Here is a 20,911-nt window from a genome sequence, read left to right as displayed (position 1 = left end):
CAAGACCCATCTGGGAGAGGTTTAACCTGGCACCTATTACATGCAAAGCAGATAAATGAGCTCTTGGTGCCTAAATAGAAGAGAGCCAGAAAGAGAGTATTCTCTCCAATCTGATCCCACAGAAAAGGCAGAGATTGGAAATGTTACTTTTCGGACCAAAATGTATGGTTGAGGAATACATTTGCTGGATCACTAAAATGTCACAAACAATGCAAGCTTTTCAGTTCAGCAAAATTCTCCTTCAGGTTTAGAAGACAGTTTGAGCAACGTGGGAAGGAATGAAGAATCCAAAAATCTCATCAGATGTAATGGCTGTTGCCTCTGTAGACAGACTGATTTGCAAGACAGAGCTTGAAGACTCAATGAAGTGAAAGTATCATTTTGCAGCAGGGGTGGGCTAAGGGTAAGCCTCCCTACAACTCCCTAGTGGTATAGATCTTTAAGGAGTAGATAGCTCCTTGAAGGGCTTGTCTACATTATTTATAAACCCCTAATCCCCACAGGCTTGCTGTGTGCTGTTCATTTTATGCAGGTCCAAAACCGGGTCTGGGGCCATTTTCACAACATCCAGACCCAATTTGGGGTTTCCACGCCTTGTCCCACATTAAAAAGCCTTATTCCTGAAAACCCAGAGGTGGCAGCCAACTTGCAGGGACTGCATAGGAAAGCATCATTCGCCAAAAACTCACAGCAGGTAAGGGAGGAGGAATCGGGGCCAGAATACTCCAAGGCCAGCCCAGAGTATTCTGGGAAATGTAGGCAAGCTCAAAGCTGTCTGCTCTCAAGTGGAGAGAAAAAACGTTCCCCTTCATTTTCGACAGCAAAAGATGGCCGCTGCATATGAACAATGATGAGGTGTTTAAGACAAATGTACACTTATCCCCCCATATTTGCTAGGGTTAGGGACACAAAACCCCCATGAATATGGGAAAAGCACAAATAACAAAAACACCATGTTTTTACCTGAGAGGACACCTCTTTAGGAATCTCTAAGTCCTCCAGTGCAACTCAGTGGTCAATGTCCGAAAGACACTGAGCACAGAACTGCGCTGGAGGAGCTGCAAAGACTTTTCAGTGCAACTTTTAGTTAAAGTTGACCACAGAGTTGCACTGGAGGACCTAGAGATTCCTAGAGAGAACATATTAATCAAATCCATAAATAATCAATCCGCAAATATCAAAGCCGCAAATATGGAGGCTTGAGTGTATTTACATAAACATCCACTTCCAATGAGACTTCTGCAGGATTCCAAAGGACCAGTTTTGTCAGACAGTGAATTCCATCAAGTGGAAGATAAAGATCGCGACTATCAATCATTAATTTAGTGTGTTAAAACTGAAACCACTTTATACCTGCTGAATGGGACTCTGAGCTTGAAACAATATCCTTCGCCCTAACAGTTCAGCAAATATACAGCCTACAGACCAAATGTCAATAGCATTGCTGTAGTGACGGCTGCCCATCAGGATTTCGGGTGCGCGATAATACTGAGTGACAACTTCCTGAGTCATGTGACGAGATTCATCCAACTCTTCCACCCTGGCCAAGCCAAAATCACAGATCTGAAAACAAAACAAAACAAAAAGGTAAAATTTAATATATAGAGGTAACAATGGCAGCTGTATTGTTGGCAGTTTCAGACCTTTGCTTCCTAAAAACAGACTACATAGAGTATGATTTGGGCCAAAGTGATGTGTTTATTTGTGCCCAGCAACACACATGAGCCAGGTACTTTACAAATTAATATTCATGTGATCTGCTTAATTTCCTGCAATCCTCACTACCAACACTACCAAGGATGGGGGGAAACTAGGCAAAATGTTGTATATTGGAATAGACAAGGGTCCAGAGTACATAGTATAGTCCCAACATCAGGGAGATTGGAGATGCAAACTATTCCATGCTGTAGAGCAGCAAGCTTTCAAACTGTTTTCTGTTGCTCCAGAGACTAGGACCCGGAACAATGGATGCAAGCTCCAGGAAAAGGGATTCCATTTCAACATTAGGAGGAACTTTCATTGAGAAAAAATGAATGGTGTGTGCTGCTGCACCGCTGCACCCAGGCCCCATTATAATGGTGGCACTTAGTCTGGACCCCCCCTCTTCCTAAAATCCTAGCTACGTCCCTGGTGGAACACACTCCTTCCTTGGAGTGCAGTGGAGTCTCCTTCCTTAAAGATCTTTAAACAGAGGCTGGATGGCCATCTGTCAATGGGGATGCTTTGATTTGGATTTCCTGCATGGCAGAATGGGGTTGGACTGGATGGCCCTTGTGGTCTCTTCCAACTCTACTATTCTATGATCTATGATTCTATGGAAATGCACTGCTTGTTTTCACCCCTGAGTTTTCGCTCAGTGGAGGAGTGGAATTTTCTCTGATTTGCAGGCCATTTTTTTATTCAGATCTGGCATGCTAATTAGGGGACTCTAAGAATTTAGTGAAAGAAAGACATTTCTCCAGGTCTAGTTCAGATTTCTCAGCAAACACTCCTGAAGGATCCTGTGTGTGTGTGTGTGTATGCATTGCCCTGTGAAAGGCATTATCTGAACCACTTTCAGTCCCATTTTTGGAACAATAGCATGATACACATAAATAATCTGAACCATTTTTATCTTTCCTACAGGTGTCTTATTTCCTATCTCTAAGTCTATAAAGTCATTAAAAAGCTTTTAACTATTACCGCTACTGTAGTTCTCTTCGTAGAAACTCCGGGTTTCTACAAATGAACAAAGGTAATACTAACTAATATCTTTCCCTATATGCTTTGTGCATCCTTTTTAATACACTTAAACACAATTTTTATTCTGTAAGGAAGAATAAATGCAAGATGCACATGTGTACACAACCTAAGAATCAGAAGCTATGCAAATAACCATAAAGAAGGCAATAGATTTCAGAGACCTAGCCATGTTGGTCTGGAATATCAGTATACAGTGCTCCCTTCTTTTACGCGAGGTATCCATTCAGGAACACATACACCCCCCCCCCGTGTAAAAGAAAAAGCGCGTATGCTTGAGCCCCATTACAAGTAATGAGATTTGTGTTCGCGGCGGTGTGTGGTGGCAGTGGCGCGTGTGCACACCAGAACAAGGAGCACTGCTTTCAGTGTATAATGCACCCGCATATGATGTGGGCGCACTGTACAAAGGGATATTATAGGATCATACAATCATAGAGTTGGAAGAGACCACAAGGGCCATCCAGTCCCACCCCATCCTGCTATACAGGAACTCACAATCAAAAGCATTTTGTAGCATGTTTGAGACTAACTGAGCAAAAGATGTTGTAGCATACGCTTTTGTAGATTTGGTGTACTCTGGTGCAGAGAAAGGAAGTTCACAAGCCTAGGATTATATTGTTTTCTTGCACCCCAGGGCTGCATGACATTAGCTGATCTGTGAAAAAGAAGAGGGACTGGAGAGGCAGGATCAAGCAAAAACACAGTTAGGACCCGCTCTGTCTAGAATGTCCCCTTCACAGGGCCAGCCAACACCAATTGCCCAATGGAGGTCATTTTGTTCATTTTGATTCTTGTAGGTGCTGTTCCTGCTTGATCTGTTGCATGGTAACACTTTGAAAACGCTAGGTGAAAAGAGAGATATACATTTACTAAATAAACACATATTATATTATTATATTATTCTAGCCTAACCATGGGCCCGAACAGACAGACCAAAATAAATCTGCTTCGGGTCACTTAAGAGGTATGCTATTTAAATGATGCATATGTCCTAAGAGGCTGGAAGCCGTGCAAAGCCACACTCCAGTCCTAAGGACTGGAGCACAGCTTTGGTGCAGCTTCTGGCTTCTTAAGATACGTATTTCATTTAAATAGCATACCTCTAAAATGACCCGAAGCAGCTTTATTTTGGCCTGTCTGTTGGGGCCCCATGTCTTCTTTGTACAGGGGTTTCGCTCCTCAGCATTTAAGTCACAGCTGCTTACATCAGCAGTATAAAATATTTACAGACAGACAAAAGGATACTACTTCACCTGCGACTAGCTAAGAATGAAGCCTTGTGGAAGGCCATACGTGGAGCAAGCCACTGCGTAGAAAATCGATTACAGAAATGCAAGCGTGGAATTTGGCATGTGTATTATGCATTTTATATAAGCATGAAAAAACCACCTTAAGAACACAGTTGCTGTTCACAAGCAGGTTCCCTGGTTTAATGTCTCGGTGCAAAATACCAGCTGAATGTAGGTATTTCAGACCTGTAAACACACACACACAATGACAGAAAAGGTTAATACAAAAAATGAAACAGAGGAAGATAACAGAATGTATCTGAGAATGGTATGTTAAATTACACTATGTAGTATGATCCAGAACTATGACCAAAATAATATTATATTTGCAATATTTTCTTATAAGATGATGAACGCTCTCTTATTTTTCTGTTCTGATATATACAGTCTATAAGCCAGTTTTTCCAAGTCCACAGATGTCTGGAAGATTATCTATCAGCCACCAGCTTACACTAAAGCAGTGGTTCCTAACCTGTGGGTCGGGACCCCTTTGGGGGTCAAATGACCCTTTCACAGGGGTCACTTAAGACCATGGGAAAACACATATTTGCATGTAGCAATGAAAATAATGTTATGGTTGGGGGTCACAACAACATGAGAAACTGTATAAAAGGGTCATGGCATTAGAAAGGTTGGGAACCACTGCACTAAAGGAATCAAGTATCAAGGAACACAGTTGATGCTCCAGTTATTTCTCCATATTAATGCGCTAAATTTTTTTAAAGGATTCCATGCTTTTATTTTGCTAAAGCCTACTTATTTCCAAATACCAAGTTGTTATGCGTGTACGGCACAAAGCAACATGCTGCTTGGATTGACCGCATAACTGTAGATGTTAAAAGAGCAGGTTGCCTATCTGTTACTGTGGTTCTATGAATGGTCATCTGTGCAACCACACATATGGATAATTCTGGGCCTGCGCAGAGATCTTTGGAAGCTTCTAGAGCTGCGTTTTGGTGGTGAATCCCCCTGGTCATTCACATGGATATAATTCAGGGATCTGCACTTGTGTGAAACACCTTCTTTTTGGTAGAGAAGACTAAAGACCTTGCAAAACTACAAATCCCAGGATTCCATAGGAGGGAGCTACAGCATTTAAAGTGGTGTCAAAACGCATTGATAAAGCAGTTCACAAATAGTAAGTGCTTTTGAACATCACCACCCTTTATCCCCTTGTATTAAAATAAGGATGATGAGGATGATGATGATTTATAACCAAAGAGTGGAACATCCAACATATATAATCAAAAACAGATGATAAAACACAACACTAGAAAATGCTGAAATACTAAAATAATATGCTAATGTACTAAAACAAATTCCTTATCAGTCACTATCAGTCAGTCATTTTAAAAATGCCATCCCTCCATTTCAATTTTGTCCCATTTTCAGTAGGTTAATGGTCCACAGTGGAAGCCTGGATTTACATTATATGGGTTAACAACTGGAAAGTGAGTTTGGCAGATGCAGTGAGAGATGAATTGGGGTGACAGATCCGAACACATTTATTTGGCTTAAATAAGTAAGTAAGTAAGTAAATAAATAAATATTTACCTCTTAAAATCTGGTAAAGAAAAACTTTGACATGATCCGAGCTGAGCGGTTGAGGGGAGACAATAATCTTATGAAGGTCACTCTGCATCAATTCTGTAACAACATATCTTCAATTGCATTCATTAAGGAAAGTAGGGTTTCACAAGCACATCAGAAAAATCTGTTCATACACCCTCAAAATTAGTGCAAGAGATGTCCCAACCGCTACCCCTCTTTGAGTTTTTAAAGTCTTTATGTTATTTACACCCTACATAGTTAACAAAGGCTTAAACAGTTGTTTATACTACGTCCACTATTAGACAGTATGATTCCAATATTAGTGCCACCTCCAGCTGTCCCACAATTTGAGGCAGTTCTTCTGTCTAGAAGGGCATATGGAAGTGTCTTCTATTTGAGAGAACAATATAGCATCTTTGCTTACTCTTAAAGCATGTAACCCACATTTCTGAAGTCTCAATTTTGCTTCTTTGGATTGGAAAGGTTCATAGAGAGAGAAAACCAGAGAAAAAGGTGCCAGTTCAGAGTCTGGCACTCAGAGGAAATGCAGCTACTTGCTGGTGATGCACAGCAGTAATTCAAGACAGAAAAGCAGCATGTTCTTCCTGTTGACATTTAAGACAGAGTTACAAATTAGCATGAGGAACACCACTGACATTTGCAGAGGACGACAGACGGGGGGGAGATCCCCAAACATGCTAAACCAGGGAGCCTTCCTGCTTTTCTCACAGAGTGAGGACATAACTGAAAATGACACTTTCAGAAATACGAATACACTATTGCTTGCTTGCCTGAGCTAGATGGCTGACTCTTCCACTGTCACCAGTAACAGTGCTTAGATGTAACTGAAAGAGAGAGCAGGATTCGTAACTGCATCCCCTCCACACTGAAGCACCAGGTGAGTTGTCCAATGCACAACCTTGCTTGGTGACAACCATTTGGGAGGACGTCCAACCTGAAACCAAACCAATGCATCTCGATTTTCAAGCAACAGGTTGGTGGCGCTCTAGTGACAAGGCGAGATGGGTGGCATGTTCATAACTGTACGTACTGTATATTTTAACTAACTGTTGCTGCTTTTCTTTGCTCAGTTAGTCCATATGATTTATTTTATTATTTTCTTTTTGAAATTACAGGCTGAGCCTCCCTTATCTGAAAGACTTGGGGGCAAGAAGCGTATTGGAGTTTGGAATACCTGTGTTTGCATATACATATGCATGGAGTGGAGGTCTAAGTGACTATGACTCTGGAGATCAGTGTTCGATTCCCAGCTTGGCCATGAAACCTATTAAGTGACTTTGGGCAAGTCACATGCTCTCAGCCTCAGGGGAAGGCAATGGCAAACCTCCTCTGAAGAAATGTGCCAAGAAAATCGCATGACGGGTTCACCATAAGTCGGAAACGATGGGAAGGCATGAAGCAACAGCAACAAACATACAGTCTGCCCTCTGTAGCCATGGATTTTTTATCCATAGATTCAACCACCCACGGATTAAAAATATTTTTTAAAAATAGATTTCAAAAAGCAAACTTTTACAGTCATCCCTCCATATTTGCGGATTTCATTATTCACGGATTTGATTAATAGGTTGTCTCTAGGAACATCCAGGTCCTCCAGTGCAACTCTATGGTCAACTTTAACTAAAAGTTGCATTGAAAGACCTGGGGATTCCTAGAGAGGATACACTACTAGGCATTTGTGGTCAGTGTCTCTCAGACATTGACCACAGAGTTGCCCTGGAGGACCTAGAGATTCCTAGAGAGTGGCCCTTTCAGGTGAAAATATGGTGTTTTTGTTATTTGCGTTTTTCCATATTCATGGGGGGGGTCTTGTTGTGCCCCTAACCCTAGCGAATATGGAGGGACAAGTGTGTTTATATAAGGAACACCATTTTACTAAGCCATTGTATATAATGAGACTTGAGCTTCCACGGATCCTGGAACCAAACCCCTGTGGATACCAAAGATCCTTGGAGACGGGACCCAAGTCGAAACATCAAATTCATTTATGTTTCACATACACCTTATAAATATAGCCTGAAGATAATTTTATATGATGTTTTAAAATACTTTTGTGCATGAAACAAAGTTTGTCTACACTAAACCATCAGAAAAGCAAAGGCGTCACTATCTCAAACCAACCATGAAAATGAAGTTTTGGTTCTTTGGAATATTTTGGATTTCAAAATTCTGGATCAGGGAAACTCAACCCATACCTTATCCTGTTTCTTACTACTTTATCAGGCCATCTGAGAAACATAAATTGATAGTGATGGTGTGTGCGATAAAACCAACCTCGGTTTACAACTCAGAAATATGGATCATAACCTTAGCTGACTATCTTACGGTGGCATCTCCCTCTTTACCACTCTTGGATTCAGGAAGGATATGCAGAAGTCTATTCCTTGTTAATCAACCAACATTATGTCTCCTACAGCACTTCTCAGACTATATGACTGGAAGGACAAGTAGACTTTTTCCTCCTAATGTGCCAGGGACCAGTACCATGTTTGTGCCTACTGGCTACAACTGTCTTTTTCTTTTCTAGAAACTCCCTGCAGGCCAGCAGGCCATCGCTATGGGACTGGCACTGTCCCCAGGATCACTACTTTAAGTAGTACTATTCTACAGCAAAAATGAAGGCAGCACAGCTAGTAATTCTTCCACCTTTCAAGTTTGGGAACTTGCATCCCTTGAGGTTTTGCCCAATTATTGCAGAGGAGTTATTACTTGGGAGGAAAAACTAAGAAAACCCCTGTTCTCTCTCCATATTTGTGCCTGGGCTCAGCAAACCAGAGCTGTGATTTGACATATAAAGAAAGCATTTCAAAAGTGTCTCTCAGGAGACTTCTTGTCCCCTGGGGGAAAAATTATATTTACCATAGTTAATTCCAGTTCTATATTCCATATACAGTCAATACAGTCACAGCCTTCTGTATCCAAGGATTTTTTAAATCCATGGATTCAAGCATCCATGACTTAAAAAGATTTTATACACACACACACACACACACATATTCCAAAAAGCAAACCTTTGACTTTGACATTTTATACAAGGGGCACTATTTTATTATGCCATTGTATTTAATGGGACTTGAGTATCCACGGATTTTGCTATCCACAGGAGGTCCTGGAACCAAACCCCAGCAGATAACAAGGGACCGGGACAGAAGGCTTTGGCATGCCTTCAAAGTGCTTGAAGTTTAAGGGAAGCATGCTCTGCCCTCCTCTACATTTGACAACGGAATCATGGGTACCCATGGCCATGTCCAGAAATATGTCTCCCCCCCTTCATTCAATATTTTGCTTAATAGTCAAGCTAAGATGTCTGGTAGCATCAAAAACAACTTTGTGACATTTCCACTGGATTTAATAAAAGGACTGAAGTCAGGCAGTCTGTGGTTGGCAGAGAATGCATTCTCTGCAGATGCCAGCCACAGATGCTGGCAAAACATCAGGAATAAGCTCTTCTAGAACATGGCCACATAACCTGAAAAATCCACAAAAAACTAGGGATGCCGGCCATGAAGGCCTTCGACTTCAACAGTACATTTTGCTATACCAATTGATGGGGAACATGAATTGGAGCGCACTACTTTCCTCATGTTATTCTTGTGACTTTCTCCCATACATTTGGTTGTCCACCGTGAATGAGCTAGCAAGGCACTGGACCAAATAGGGCCCTTCAGTCTGATCCTTGCGTTCTTAAAGATCTCAGCAAATCTTGATCTTACATAGAAATTTCAGCTTGGGGAATGTATTTGAGAGACATAGCCTTATTGCTGAAATCTCATTCATAGTATTGTCATGTGCATCTTACCTTTATTACAACTTTTGACTATAGAAAGCATTATAAGAAAGAAAGAAAAAAAAGAAAGACCTTTCAACACGCATCTCCGGAAGAGGAACCGCAGGGCTCTGTACTCTGTTACGGTACGTACAACTTCCTTGTTTGGCTCTCCCACCTAAATCCGCCTCAACCTCAAATCCTGAGCATAATGTCTCCCAGATGTCTCAACTAGTTGCCATGCCAACTAAAGCAGCTTAAATTAAGCAAGGGACTGGCATGGCACTTGCACTGCTCCAGGTCTGCTGTGCGTTAAAGGAGAACACTTTCGACCGGGGGCTCGGAGGTGCTATTAGCATGAACGGCAACTACTGCACGACTGTCTCTGGATAATTTAACATGGGCCTCGAAGCAAGATGCCCCTCTTTCACAATGAAAGCAAGCCTTTTAAACAGTTGGGAGATCCAATGCCATTTACCAGTTAAGTCGGAGTCCAAAACGATAGCAAGCCTCGGTGGACGTCTATCTTTGCACATTTAGCTTTAATCCTTCAATATCGTGGCCAGCAGGCACAGACAATAGCTCTAGTTACAATACCCCATAAACTGAACAGCACTTCCAGACAGAAAATGTTGCTGACAGTAATAATTAGTGAAGGGACTGCTTAAAACCAGGAGTACGAAGCACACCCATTTGCTTCAGAACAGCCATCAAGGCAAAACGTGGGGACAACAGACAGGGCTCCTTAATCTGTGCTGACTGAAAGGCTTGAAGCTAACAGACTATGCCACGCTGCCAAGCAAACTTAACGCACAAGCCTGACACGTTGCAAAAGTCGAGTTTCTCCTTCGACTCTCCAGATAATTGGCAAATTATGAGGCATCCTTGACAGATGAGGTTTCCTTGAGAACAACAACCGCTTATTTGGAATGATCTACCTATTTATATAATGCAGTGGGTTTATCACTGGGGGCAAACACAAACACACTGTTGTTCATTTAAAAATACGCTTGTGCCTTCACCTTTGCAGATTTGACTTTTGCGGATTTGGTAACTCACATATTTTATTAATCGGTTCTCTCTAGGAACATCTAGGTCCTCCAGCACAACTCTGTGGTCAACTTTAACCAAACGTTGCACTGAAGGACCTAGAGATTCCTAGAGGGAACACTTCACTAGGCAGCTGTAGCAATGCCAGTGCAATTCCAAGGCCAAAGTCTGACAGATGTTGACTACAGAGTTGCACTAGAGGAGCTAGAGATTCCTAGAGAGAACACTCCAGTAGCTCCTCCAGTGCAATTCTATGGTCAATGTCTGGTAGATGTTGACCACAAAGTTGCACTGAAGGACCTAGAGATTCATAGAGAGGCATTCTCTGAGGTAAAAACATAGTTTTTTGCGGCTTTTCCACATTCACGGGGGTCTTGTGCCCCTGACGCTAGCGAATGTGGACAGATGAGTGTACAGGCATTCTTCAGTTAACAAAGTCTGTGACGGTGAAGCTCCTTTTTACAAAAGCTTTCTATGCTTGTTCGGCTCCCCTTCCTCCTCTGTCTACCTGATTTATTTTTTAAGCAGCATCAGCACTGGGAGGATGTGAAGCAGGAATGGGGAAACAGAGACTTTTGGTGCTGGATTGCAGCAGTGTGTCTGAAGTACACAATGCAATAAATAAAGCTTAAGCGGAGAGAGTATGATTCTAGCTTAGTTGATCCTATTGTAGCAGCGTGTGTCCGCCTACAACAGGCGAAGTAAACAGCAGCTGCCTCCAGAATTACTTAGCAAGCATGCATGAACAGAGAGAAAGAGAAGAGCTGATACGTCTGCCTCGCTGGTTACCTCCACATAACAACAACAACAAAACCATATCATATACAGATAGGATTCAAAGATACAGTGCACTTGCATTTTACACAGGCACACCATACACAGCTTTCAGCATACACTGAAAGGCGTGCCAGAAGAGCCCGTCGTACACACTAATGGGGTGTGCGCTCATGGTGTGTGTGTGCCACCACACGCCACAGGCACAAGCCCCATTACTTCCTATAGGGCTTAAACATACACTGATTTCCGATTATGTGGAGGGATCGGGAATGGATCCCCGCATAAGGGGAGGGTGCACAGTATAGCCATGTGAGTCTCTAGAATCAATATGCAGAGAGATCTTGTAGCACCTTTGAGACCAACTGAAATAAAGACGTTGGCAGCATAAGTTTTCCTAGACTTCAGTCTACTACCTCAGATGCATTTGAGGTAGTAGACTGAAGCCTACAAAAGCCCAGTTGGTCTCAAAAGTGCTACAAGATTTCTCCGCATACGATATACAGTCAACACTCCATATCCACTGATTTTTTTATCCATGGATTCAAGCATCCACGGTTTGAAAATATTTTTAAAATGCATACATTCCAAAAAGTAAACCTTCATTTTGCCATTTTATAAATGGGACGCCATTTTACTGTGTCATTGTGTTTAATGGGATATGAGCATCCACGGATTTTGTTATCCACGGATGTCCTGGAACCAAACTTCAGTGGATACCAAGGGTCCGCTGTGTACGTGACTGTAAGTCGACCTCTTGTATAAGTCGAGGGCAGGTTTTGGGACCAAATTTATAGATTTTGAGATGTCCCGTGGATAAGTCGAGGGCAAACCCTAGGGGCATGTAACAAAAGGATCTAAAGGATGATGCAAAGGAAAACAATGCCAAAAAACTTTCAAAATTCCAGCAAGCATAACTGTGCTCACACTAAAGGCTGGATGGCTGAGAGAGAAGAAGGCGTCAGTGTTTCCAGGACAGATAGCACTCTTGCCTTTCACCAGGGAATGGTTCCAATTTTATAAGAGTCAAAGTACAGTACTTACATTGACCTTTGTTTAAATCAACTCAGGCTTTTGGAGTCATTTTTTAAAACTAAAATTCTAGACTTATGCACACATTTTGGGAAGATGCTTTTAAGTACTCTCTAGAAGGTTCAAAAGCTTTCCCTTTCCTATTGAAAAGCTTAACAGACCTGGCTGATGTATTTTGCACGTCTGTATTATTAGCTTTCAAGAAAAAAAAGTCTGCTGAAACATGTTGAACTGCTCTTCTTTTTTGAGGTGCAGGAATCTATCCCTACTCTTTGCATGTTATTTCTGCCTCTGGCACCAAATGAGGCCTAGGAACGCATCTAATTTGTTAAATGGGACCAGTACTATCTCAGCGCAGCCAGCTTTGTCTCCTCCAATTCTAAACCAGCTGCCCTGTCAAATCCAACTATTGTCTACTGCTTTCTGACACATACACAGATAGATTAAACAGGATGATTTCTGCCTATGAGTGAGGGAGCAGCCAACTATCTGTTCATCCCAGCAGCCAACTATCTATTATGCCCTGGTTTACATCAATACTACAATGGGGGGGGGGGGAATTCTACCATTTTCCTAGTGGAAAACAATGACATCTTCTTGATGTATCTATCATTTCAGTTGTGGGTTCAAAAAAAATCTCTGAAGTATTATTCAGGTTTCACTCATGCCTCCATATTTGTGGCTGTGATATCTGCAGATTTGATTATTCCCTGATTTGATTAATATGCTCTCTCTAGGAATCTCTAGGTCCTCCAGTGCAACTCTATGGTCAACTTTAACAAAAAGTTGCACTGAAAGACCTAGAGATTCCTAGAGAGAACACTCTACTAGGCCTTTGTAGCTCCTCCAGCGCAACTCTATGGTCAGTGTCTGTCGGACGTTGACCACAGAGTTGCACTGGAGGACTTAGAGATTCCTAGAGAAGTGTCCTCTCAGGTAAAAACATGGTGTTTTTGTTATTTGCGGTTTTCCATATTTGCCGGGCTCTTGTGCCCCTAACCCTAGCAAATATGGAGGGACAAGTGTATATATTAGAGCAGTCACAAAAACAAGTCCACAGGGTACACAGATTTACATCATACCGTGATCTAGAGCAGTCATGGCAATAAAAAAGTTACCGTTTATTTTCTTTAATACAATAAACACTAAAATGTGTTACTGTGAAACTCCTGGGACAGAATCTCATGCTATATTTGATTCATGGGGAAGCATTTTTATTTTGACACATGTGGCAATGGCCTCTTTAGCACATTCTGTCACCACTTTGGCATTGCCCAATGAGACCCAAGTATGCAAAATTAAGAAAAGTAGGTTCACATTTCCTCACTTCACGCTGTGTGTGTTTTAACAAGCTTGGTCCCCTAAAATGTGACACTCCAGAGTTAAGTTTTCCATACATGAGAAAGTCTAGGAAAGCCACTAGAAATGTTTGCATGAATGAAAGGAACTTAAAATGCAATTCTTGGGAGGCTGAAGGCTTAGGTTAGCAGTGCCTGATGGTGTAACTGTGGCTGCTGGACTTTTTGACCAACTTGTTGCCAAAGTACCATTTCTCGGAAGTATTTTGCCAATGCAGATTTAGGTAATTTTCAACTATTGTGTAGAGAGATCTATGGACTAACAGCTATAGTTTGATTTCATCTATTGTGGTAGTGTAGCTTGTATCAGCCACATTATATGCCATGGCTCTGTTAATAAATGTATGGTTAGGCACACCATGCTTACACTGCAGAGCCAAAAAATTTACATTTTCAACAATTCCCAAAGTAAGTTTTTAAATTTCGGGGATACTCACTATACTACTAGGATACCATCTGTATTTATCATGAAGACACGTGCTTCCACGCGGTCGTCAAATGATATTTGTGCATGAAAACAACAACCAGAGGAACTCTCCTATCAAGTAAAAATCTCTTCAAAAATCTTTCCTCCAAGGAAGCAGTTCACATTTTAAATCAACCAATATTCACTCATTAAGAAAGAGGGCTCAGTTAATAAAAGTTACAGCTTTTTTATTCATATCTTTAACTGGATATAGTCATATATTAACTGAAATATATTTACCCACATTAACTGGCTGTTATGACAATCGGAAAATGTGCTCTCTTGAAAGGAAATAATGCTGCTTCTTTACCCAGAAGCGTAACCAAAAGCTTTTTTTTGGTCAAAAAGCTCACACGCCTTTCACACTATAGAATTTATTTCGTTATTTCGTTAAGATACTGAAGAATACATCATCATATTTCCCTTCCAAAAGGAAAGTATACTACCAATAAATATGTGGCCAGTTAGATTTTTATTCAGACCCAAAGCTACGATGTCAGAAGATGCAAAACAATTTAAAAACTATTTATATCTTGTAAGTAATTATTTGACCACTCTTCTCTCTCAAGGGTTAGCAAGGGTTGTAATGAGTAAATAAAGGTATAGCAATAGCAAGTACAGTGGTTCCACCACATTTGCTGGGGTTAGGGGTGAAGGACCCCCGTGAATGTGGAAAAACCGCTATTCTTTTTAGCAAAAAGAAGACCTCTCTAGGAATCTCCAGGTCCTCCAGTGCAGCTCTATGGTCAACATCTGCCAGACGCTGATCACAGGTTCATGTTGGAGGACCTACAAATGCCTAGAGGGGTGGTTTCTGTAGGAACATCTAGGTTCTCCAAAACAACTCTATGGTCAACGTCTGGCAGAGTTGCGCCAGAGTACCTAGAGTTTCCTAGAGAGAAAATATTGATCAAAACTGCAAATAATCAAACCTGGAAAAGTCAAAGCTGCAAATGTGGAGGGCCAACTGTATATTTCTATACCGCTTATCAGCAAACTAGCACTCTCTAAGTGTTTTTTGTGGGGGGTTTTGGACTATATGGCCATATTCTGGAAGAGTTTATTCCTGACATTTTGCCAGCATCTGTTGCTGGCATCTTCAGAGAATGCTGGCATGGAAGTAAGTGGTGAAATGTCAGGAATAAACTCTTCCAGAACACGGCTACATAGCCCCAAAAAACTATGGATGTCGGCTGTGAAAGCCTTCGACTTCACTCTCTAAGCGGTGTACAATCTGTAAACCATAGAATATCAACAAGCTAAGATATGCAGATGACACCATAGTACAGTACTAGAAGAAAACCTCACAGACCTGGAACACTTACTAAAGATGATCAAAGAAGAAAGTGCAAAGGCAGGCTTAATGTTGAAGATACAAATGGGGACTGCAGTCAGGAAATCAGACGAATGGGGAGGGTGGCTCTGAAAGAACTAGAAAAGATTATAATATGCAAAGAACTGAGCACAAAAGATAGAATCATACACATCATTGTATTCCCTGTTACTATGTATGGATGTGAGAGCTGGACAGGTAAGAAAGATGATAGGAAGAAAATCCATTCATTCGAGATGTGGTGCTGGAGAAGAGTGATGAGGATTCCATGGACAGCCAAAAGGACAAGCAAATGGGTCCTAGAACAGATCAAGCCAGAAACCTCCCTGGAAGCCAAGATGACAAAACTGAGGCTGTCGTACTTTGGACACATCATGTGAAGGAAGAACTCATTGGAAAAAACAATGATGCTGGGAAAGGTGGAGGGAAGTAGAAAGAGAGGAAGGCCACATGATAGATGGATGGAGTATAATAAGGAGGTCATAGGTTTTATAGGGTTGTAGGAATTAAGCAGAGCAGTGGAGGACAGGGGGTCTTGGAGATTCTCATCCATAGGATCACAATGAGTCAAGATCAACTCGAGGGCAATTAACAACAACAAAGCCAATTCTCCCAACAAGCTGCAACTCATTTTACCAACCTACGAAAGGATGGAAGGTATCAGTGCACCTCTCTTGCAAGTTAATCACACATCTTTAAAAATTCTAAAAGGGAAAAAAAAGCCCTATTTTATAACCGAAAGACAGAGGCTTCCAAACAGTTTCCTCGCTCCACACACACAGAGGCAGAATACAAAACAAAAATGAAGACATTTGGCTTATCAAAGTTGCTCAGCATCCCTCTGAGCCTCTGATAAATGTTTAGGAGGCCATCAATAAGCGACGGTGAGCGCTCATTGCTCTCATCAGATGCGAGCAGAACCACCCGTCCTTATAACGCCACAGATGTCCCTCAGGTGGCTGTAATGGTGTGAACAGCAGCAACAAGCTAGAAAGTGACACGCTTTATAAATGGGTAACGGGCCACCCTGACAGTTGGCTCTGAGTTTAGGCGTATCACAGAAAAACCGGAGTGTACATCAAAGCTCAAGTATTGGGGAGCAGGGACCTGGAGCCAGCTGGAATCCAGCCCAGAAGCTCTTTGTATTGCTTGGCCATGCCCATGGTCATGGGGAATGCACCGCCAAAATGCCAGCTCAGAGGTGGATTAACTGTGGGGAAAGAGAGAGGGAAAGGGGGAAATGGGGGGGGAAGAAAAAGGCTAGAAATAGCTTCTGCAACCATGCACGGCAAATTGCTAGACCCATAGTATTGGGATTAGGATCCCACTAAGGCAGGAGGAATGTGAAAGAGCTGCAATAAAACAGGAGTCCTGCTCCCAAATAGATGGCTTTGTGCAAAAACAAAAACAGTCCCCCAAACCTGATTGTTCTCCAAAGTAAGAACACACACCAGTAAAAAGTACATGACTCAGGCTTATCCGAATCTTTAATCTGCTTGTGAAACTCGACCATTTCATGCTAAGCAGGCTTTGAAACAGCATACAAGCAAGTAGACTGGTGAAGATCCTCTGCTAAAGGCCACACCAGCCACACTGTGCCAGCTACTACTATCTCCTTCCATGCCTTGCTGTGTTTTCTTTAGCTGATGTCAAGTTGGACATCAAGACTCTTAGGCTGCTGCCACATGGCAGGATTAGCACAGTTTGACACTGCTTTAAGTTGCCATGGCTCCATTCTATGGAATCCTGGGATCTGTAGTTTGTTGTGGAACCACAGCTCTTTCCCAGAGAAGGCTAAACATCTCATTAAAGTACAAATCTCAGAATTACATAGCACTGAATCATAGCTGTTAAAGTGGTGAGAAACGGCATTATTCTACTGTCCGATTCTACAGAATCATTGCTTTAGTAGTTAGCCATTAGCGCTTTCTAGCAGGGAGGCCCAGCTGCATCTTCACTGCAGAATGAAAGCAGTTTGACACCACTGTAACTGCCATGGCTCCATGCTATGGAATTCTAGCATTTGTAATTCTGTATGATATTTAGCCTTCTCTTTCAGAGAGCTCTGGTGCCACAACAATTTCCAAATCCCAGGATTCCATAGGATGGATCCATGACGGTTAAAGCAGCGTCAAACTGCATTAATTCTGCAGTGTGGCAGCAGCCTAGGTTATTTTGTCTAACTTGCACCTCTTTCAGCTGTCCCTATGCCATCTATCTTGATGGTCCTTGTGCTCAGAACAGTATCCCCTGCTCTCTCCATTACATCAATGCAGTTTCTGCATCTCTATTCAAGCGAAACATATCACAATCCCCAGCCTACGAAACAGATCCTAAATCTGTGATTCCCACACTTTGGTCCACCAGGTGCTTTGGACTTCAGCTCCCAGAAGCCCTAGCCAGTTTGATCAACAGCCAAGCATTCTAGGAGCTGAAGTCCAAAACTTCTGAAGGATCAAAGTTTTTGGGGAAAAACTGTACTAAAGAAATAAATATTAGTTTGCCTCCTGCTATTCATTGTTTTCTATCTAATTCAGTCTGATAACAGCCTTCTGCCTAATTTCAGAGTCCTATGCAAGCAATATATTCAGAAATCACACTGAGAGGGGATGGAGCACCAACAGGGAGGTGGCCCTACTCACCTCCAGCATAAACCCCCACAAAGGATCACAACCAATAGAGTCTAACTCTAGCTACTTCTGTTTTAACACTGGACATTATGGGGACTAAATGTAGGCCCTTCTGCATATGAGCCACAGCCCCTCATCTTAGCTTTTTTGCATCTACTCTTTGGCATAAGGCATCTCAACCCATGCCCACCTTCATCTGGATGAAGACAAAGCCCTCTGAACATGGGTCTCCCCCTAAGGAAGAGTTTTAGCAGTGAACCAAATTACAACTGCAAATTGAAGCGCTGACCCACGCAGCTAATTTGTATTAAAATGCTGATTCGCCAATATCTTTATTCTATTATCAACTTTTTTGGCTTTTAAACAAGCAGTTTTTCAAGCTCTGTGTCAGCTGGAAACACTTCTCTCCAATTTGAAAACAGTGCTGCTAGAACTAATTACTATCAAAGATGTGAAGCTTGACAGAAAATCACGTAAGAGAAGATCCTGAGCTCGAGCCCTTCCATGTCTTCAACATAGCTTTTATTAAGGAATCCCATTCCTAGAGAAAGAGTTAAAATGCAAGGGATAACTGGACCCCAAAACCCACCTTGACATTGTCAGAATCAAGATATGATCAACAGCATCACACTTTTTGAAAGTACTGTAGCATCTAGTATTTCTGATGTGAACCTCTCATACTGATCCCAGACTTACTATGGCCTACATCAGGTAAACATCACTAAGAATAGAGTCCTGTCTGTGTCTTTTTAAACTACCATTGTAGTTTCCCTCTTACCCAGAGGCTTATACCTCACATAAAGGGAAACTCTCCCAAGAAAGTATCTGAAACTCAGCTGTCAAGTGGAAAAATGAGAGACAGTTCCTAAATTTTTCACCACTGGTTCCTGGCTCATGCAACCTCTGGAAGAGTCTATCTATCTACAAGATGTGTATGGCAATAATAAGTGAGAAGGATTTCCCGCTACAGATGTGTCCATCGAAGATCAGCACCCTCCTGTTCTCATCTACAGAGATCTCAAGCTAAGAAAAAACGTATTTTTCCAAGTATCTGAGCTGGTCACTGCAGGCAAGCATTATGCGGCTAAAGTTGTTGCTCAGAAGAGTAAATGTATATGTTATTATATTGATCGTGATCATGGAGCTGTACCTTTCTGCTCATTTCATGAAAGTAGCTGGAAGTATTTTGAAGAGGAGACTGAAGAAGGGTAAAGCTGTTGCTAAGTTCCTCTTCCTAAGCGTAGGAAGGCGGAAAGCCTTGCTCTCTGGATGAAGCCCCAGTTTCAGGAAAGCACAAAGGTCTGATTGGAGTTGATGGCACCCCATCATGAGCAGAATTCCCTTGTCACTATCTGAAACCATCCTACTTCATCAACCCATCCTCATGCATGTCTTTTAAAGCTTAAGCGTGAGGTTCTTGTCGTCAGTCTGGTGTTCTTAATGCTGCAACTACTGTAAGATCTGTCCATTTTCTTATGAGTTGGAGGAAAGCCTTTTTTGAAAAACTGCATACATTCTATCCAGAAACGCACTGTCTGTCCGCTTCTTTTTTTCTTCCAGATCAAATGGTACCAAGGCCTTTTCTGAGTTTTATGGCAATTATCTTTTTATCTGCTCTAACATGTTAAGTTAGCTCTAAATATAGCAATGGATTAGCTGGATGAGTCTAGGCAGACTGTTGCCTTTAAGATCTTTAGAGCTGTAAGCTGGTAAACTCCCTAAGAGGAGCAAAACAGCTCTTATTCAAACCACTGTCCTTGGCGCCATAGATTCCACCTACATCCTCCTCTGAAACTCAAATAACAAAAATATTATCAAGCAAGTTCAAATTTAATGAAAGACTCAACGATAAGAAAAAATGGGTAAGGGGGGGTTTTGAGGGGAAATTGCATTATATCTCATTTCCACACATAAAACATTTCCACAGAATGACAAAATAGAAAACAAAAAGAAGTCTAACAAGAACAGGAGATCATAATTAGTTAATTTCAGGTACTGCAAGATAAGGTCCAGATCTAAGCATGAAGCCCTTCTGGAAATCAAGAAGTCTCTGCTGTAGTCACAATGTGAACCGATAACTTCATATAAGGGGTAGAGCCAAGCAAGTTCTGATTACTAAATTAAATCTGCTAATGGATCTTGTGTAACTTTTTTAGGCAAACTGAACAGCACTGAACAGCAGGTACGTCTGTGAGCCTCCATCCTCACAGCCTCCATTTAACACCTTGATACCTTGATACTTTTGTTGTATCATAAGGGAATCCTTACAACAGGTCTTGCTCCTCCCATGCACTTCTAAGGCAGGGCTTTATTCTAATCAATTACTTCTCCCATCCTAAGTAGGAGAGCTAGACCCGGTTCCCAGTGAAGGAAGATCAAGCTTCTATCAGGCTCCAAACCAATAAAATCCATGAACAATCAAATCCGCAAAGGTCAAAGCCGCAAATGTGGAGGGACGAGTGTACATTCCAAATAGCACACCTTGATTTTGCCATTTTACATAAGGGGTACCACTTTACTACATCATTATATTTAATGGAACTAGAGCATCTAAAGATTTTGCTATTCACGGGGAGCCACAGAACCAAATTTATTTCACCGTGAATGGTTTGTTGCTGGAGCATTCCTGGTTCTTCCCAGGATAAGTCCTCTCTAATTGTGACGTTGTGGGAAAATCTTTGCCGCGATTGTGCGAATGTCTTGGGAAAATGCCTTTTTAAACCCCCAACTTCCCTTGTGTGATAAAGTCCTAGGAGATTACACCAGTTCAATATAGAGTCACAACCATCTCAACAACGCTGACATAGAAACTCACTGACCTTTTGTAGACTCCTGGAAGGAAACCCTATCTGACCCAAAACAGTAACCAATAATAATAATAATAAAACCGCTCGGATTC

General features: G+C 41.8%; 1 protein-coding gene across 2 annotated transcripts in view; it reads right to left on the bottom strand.

Annotated features, from left to right (window-relative positions):
• Window positions 1-20,911, bottom strand: part of NLK (nemo like kinase) — a 124,552-nt gene that overhangs the window by 20,133 nt on the left and 83,508 nt on the right. For both annotated transcript variants that reach the window (XM_042442306.1, XM_042442304.1), the window contains exons 4-6: window positions 5,586-5,692; window positions 4,132-4,217; window positions 1,354-1,563 (exon numbers count right to left, since the gene is read on the bottom strand). In XM_042442306.1, coding sequence (XP_042298240.1) covers window positions 1,354-1,563; window positions 4,132-4,217; window positions 5,586-5,692 — 403 coding nt within the window. The remainder of the gene's footprint in view (window positions 1-1,353; window positions 1,564-4,131; window positions 4,218-5,585; window positions 5,693-20,911) is intronic.

This window comes from Sceloporus undulatus, chromosome 11, assembly GCF_019175285.1.
Source record: "Sceloporus undulatus isolate JIND9_A2432 ecotype Alabama chromosome 11, SceUnd_v1.1, whole genome shotgun sequence".
Lineage (NCBI taxonomy): Eukaryota > Metazoa > Chordata > Lepidosauria > Squamata > Phrynosomatidae > Sceloporus > Sceloporus undulatus.
Note: the sequence above shows the minus strand (reverse complement) of the source record. Positions and strands in the feature narration are given on the sequence as shown.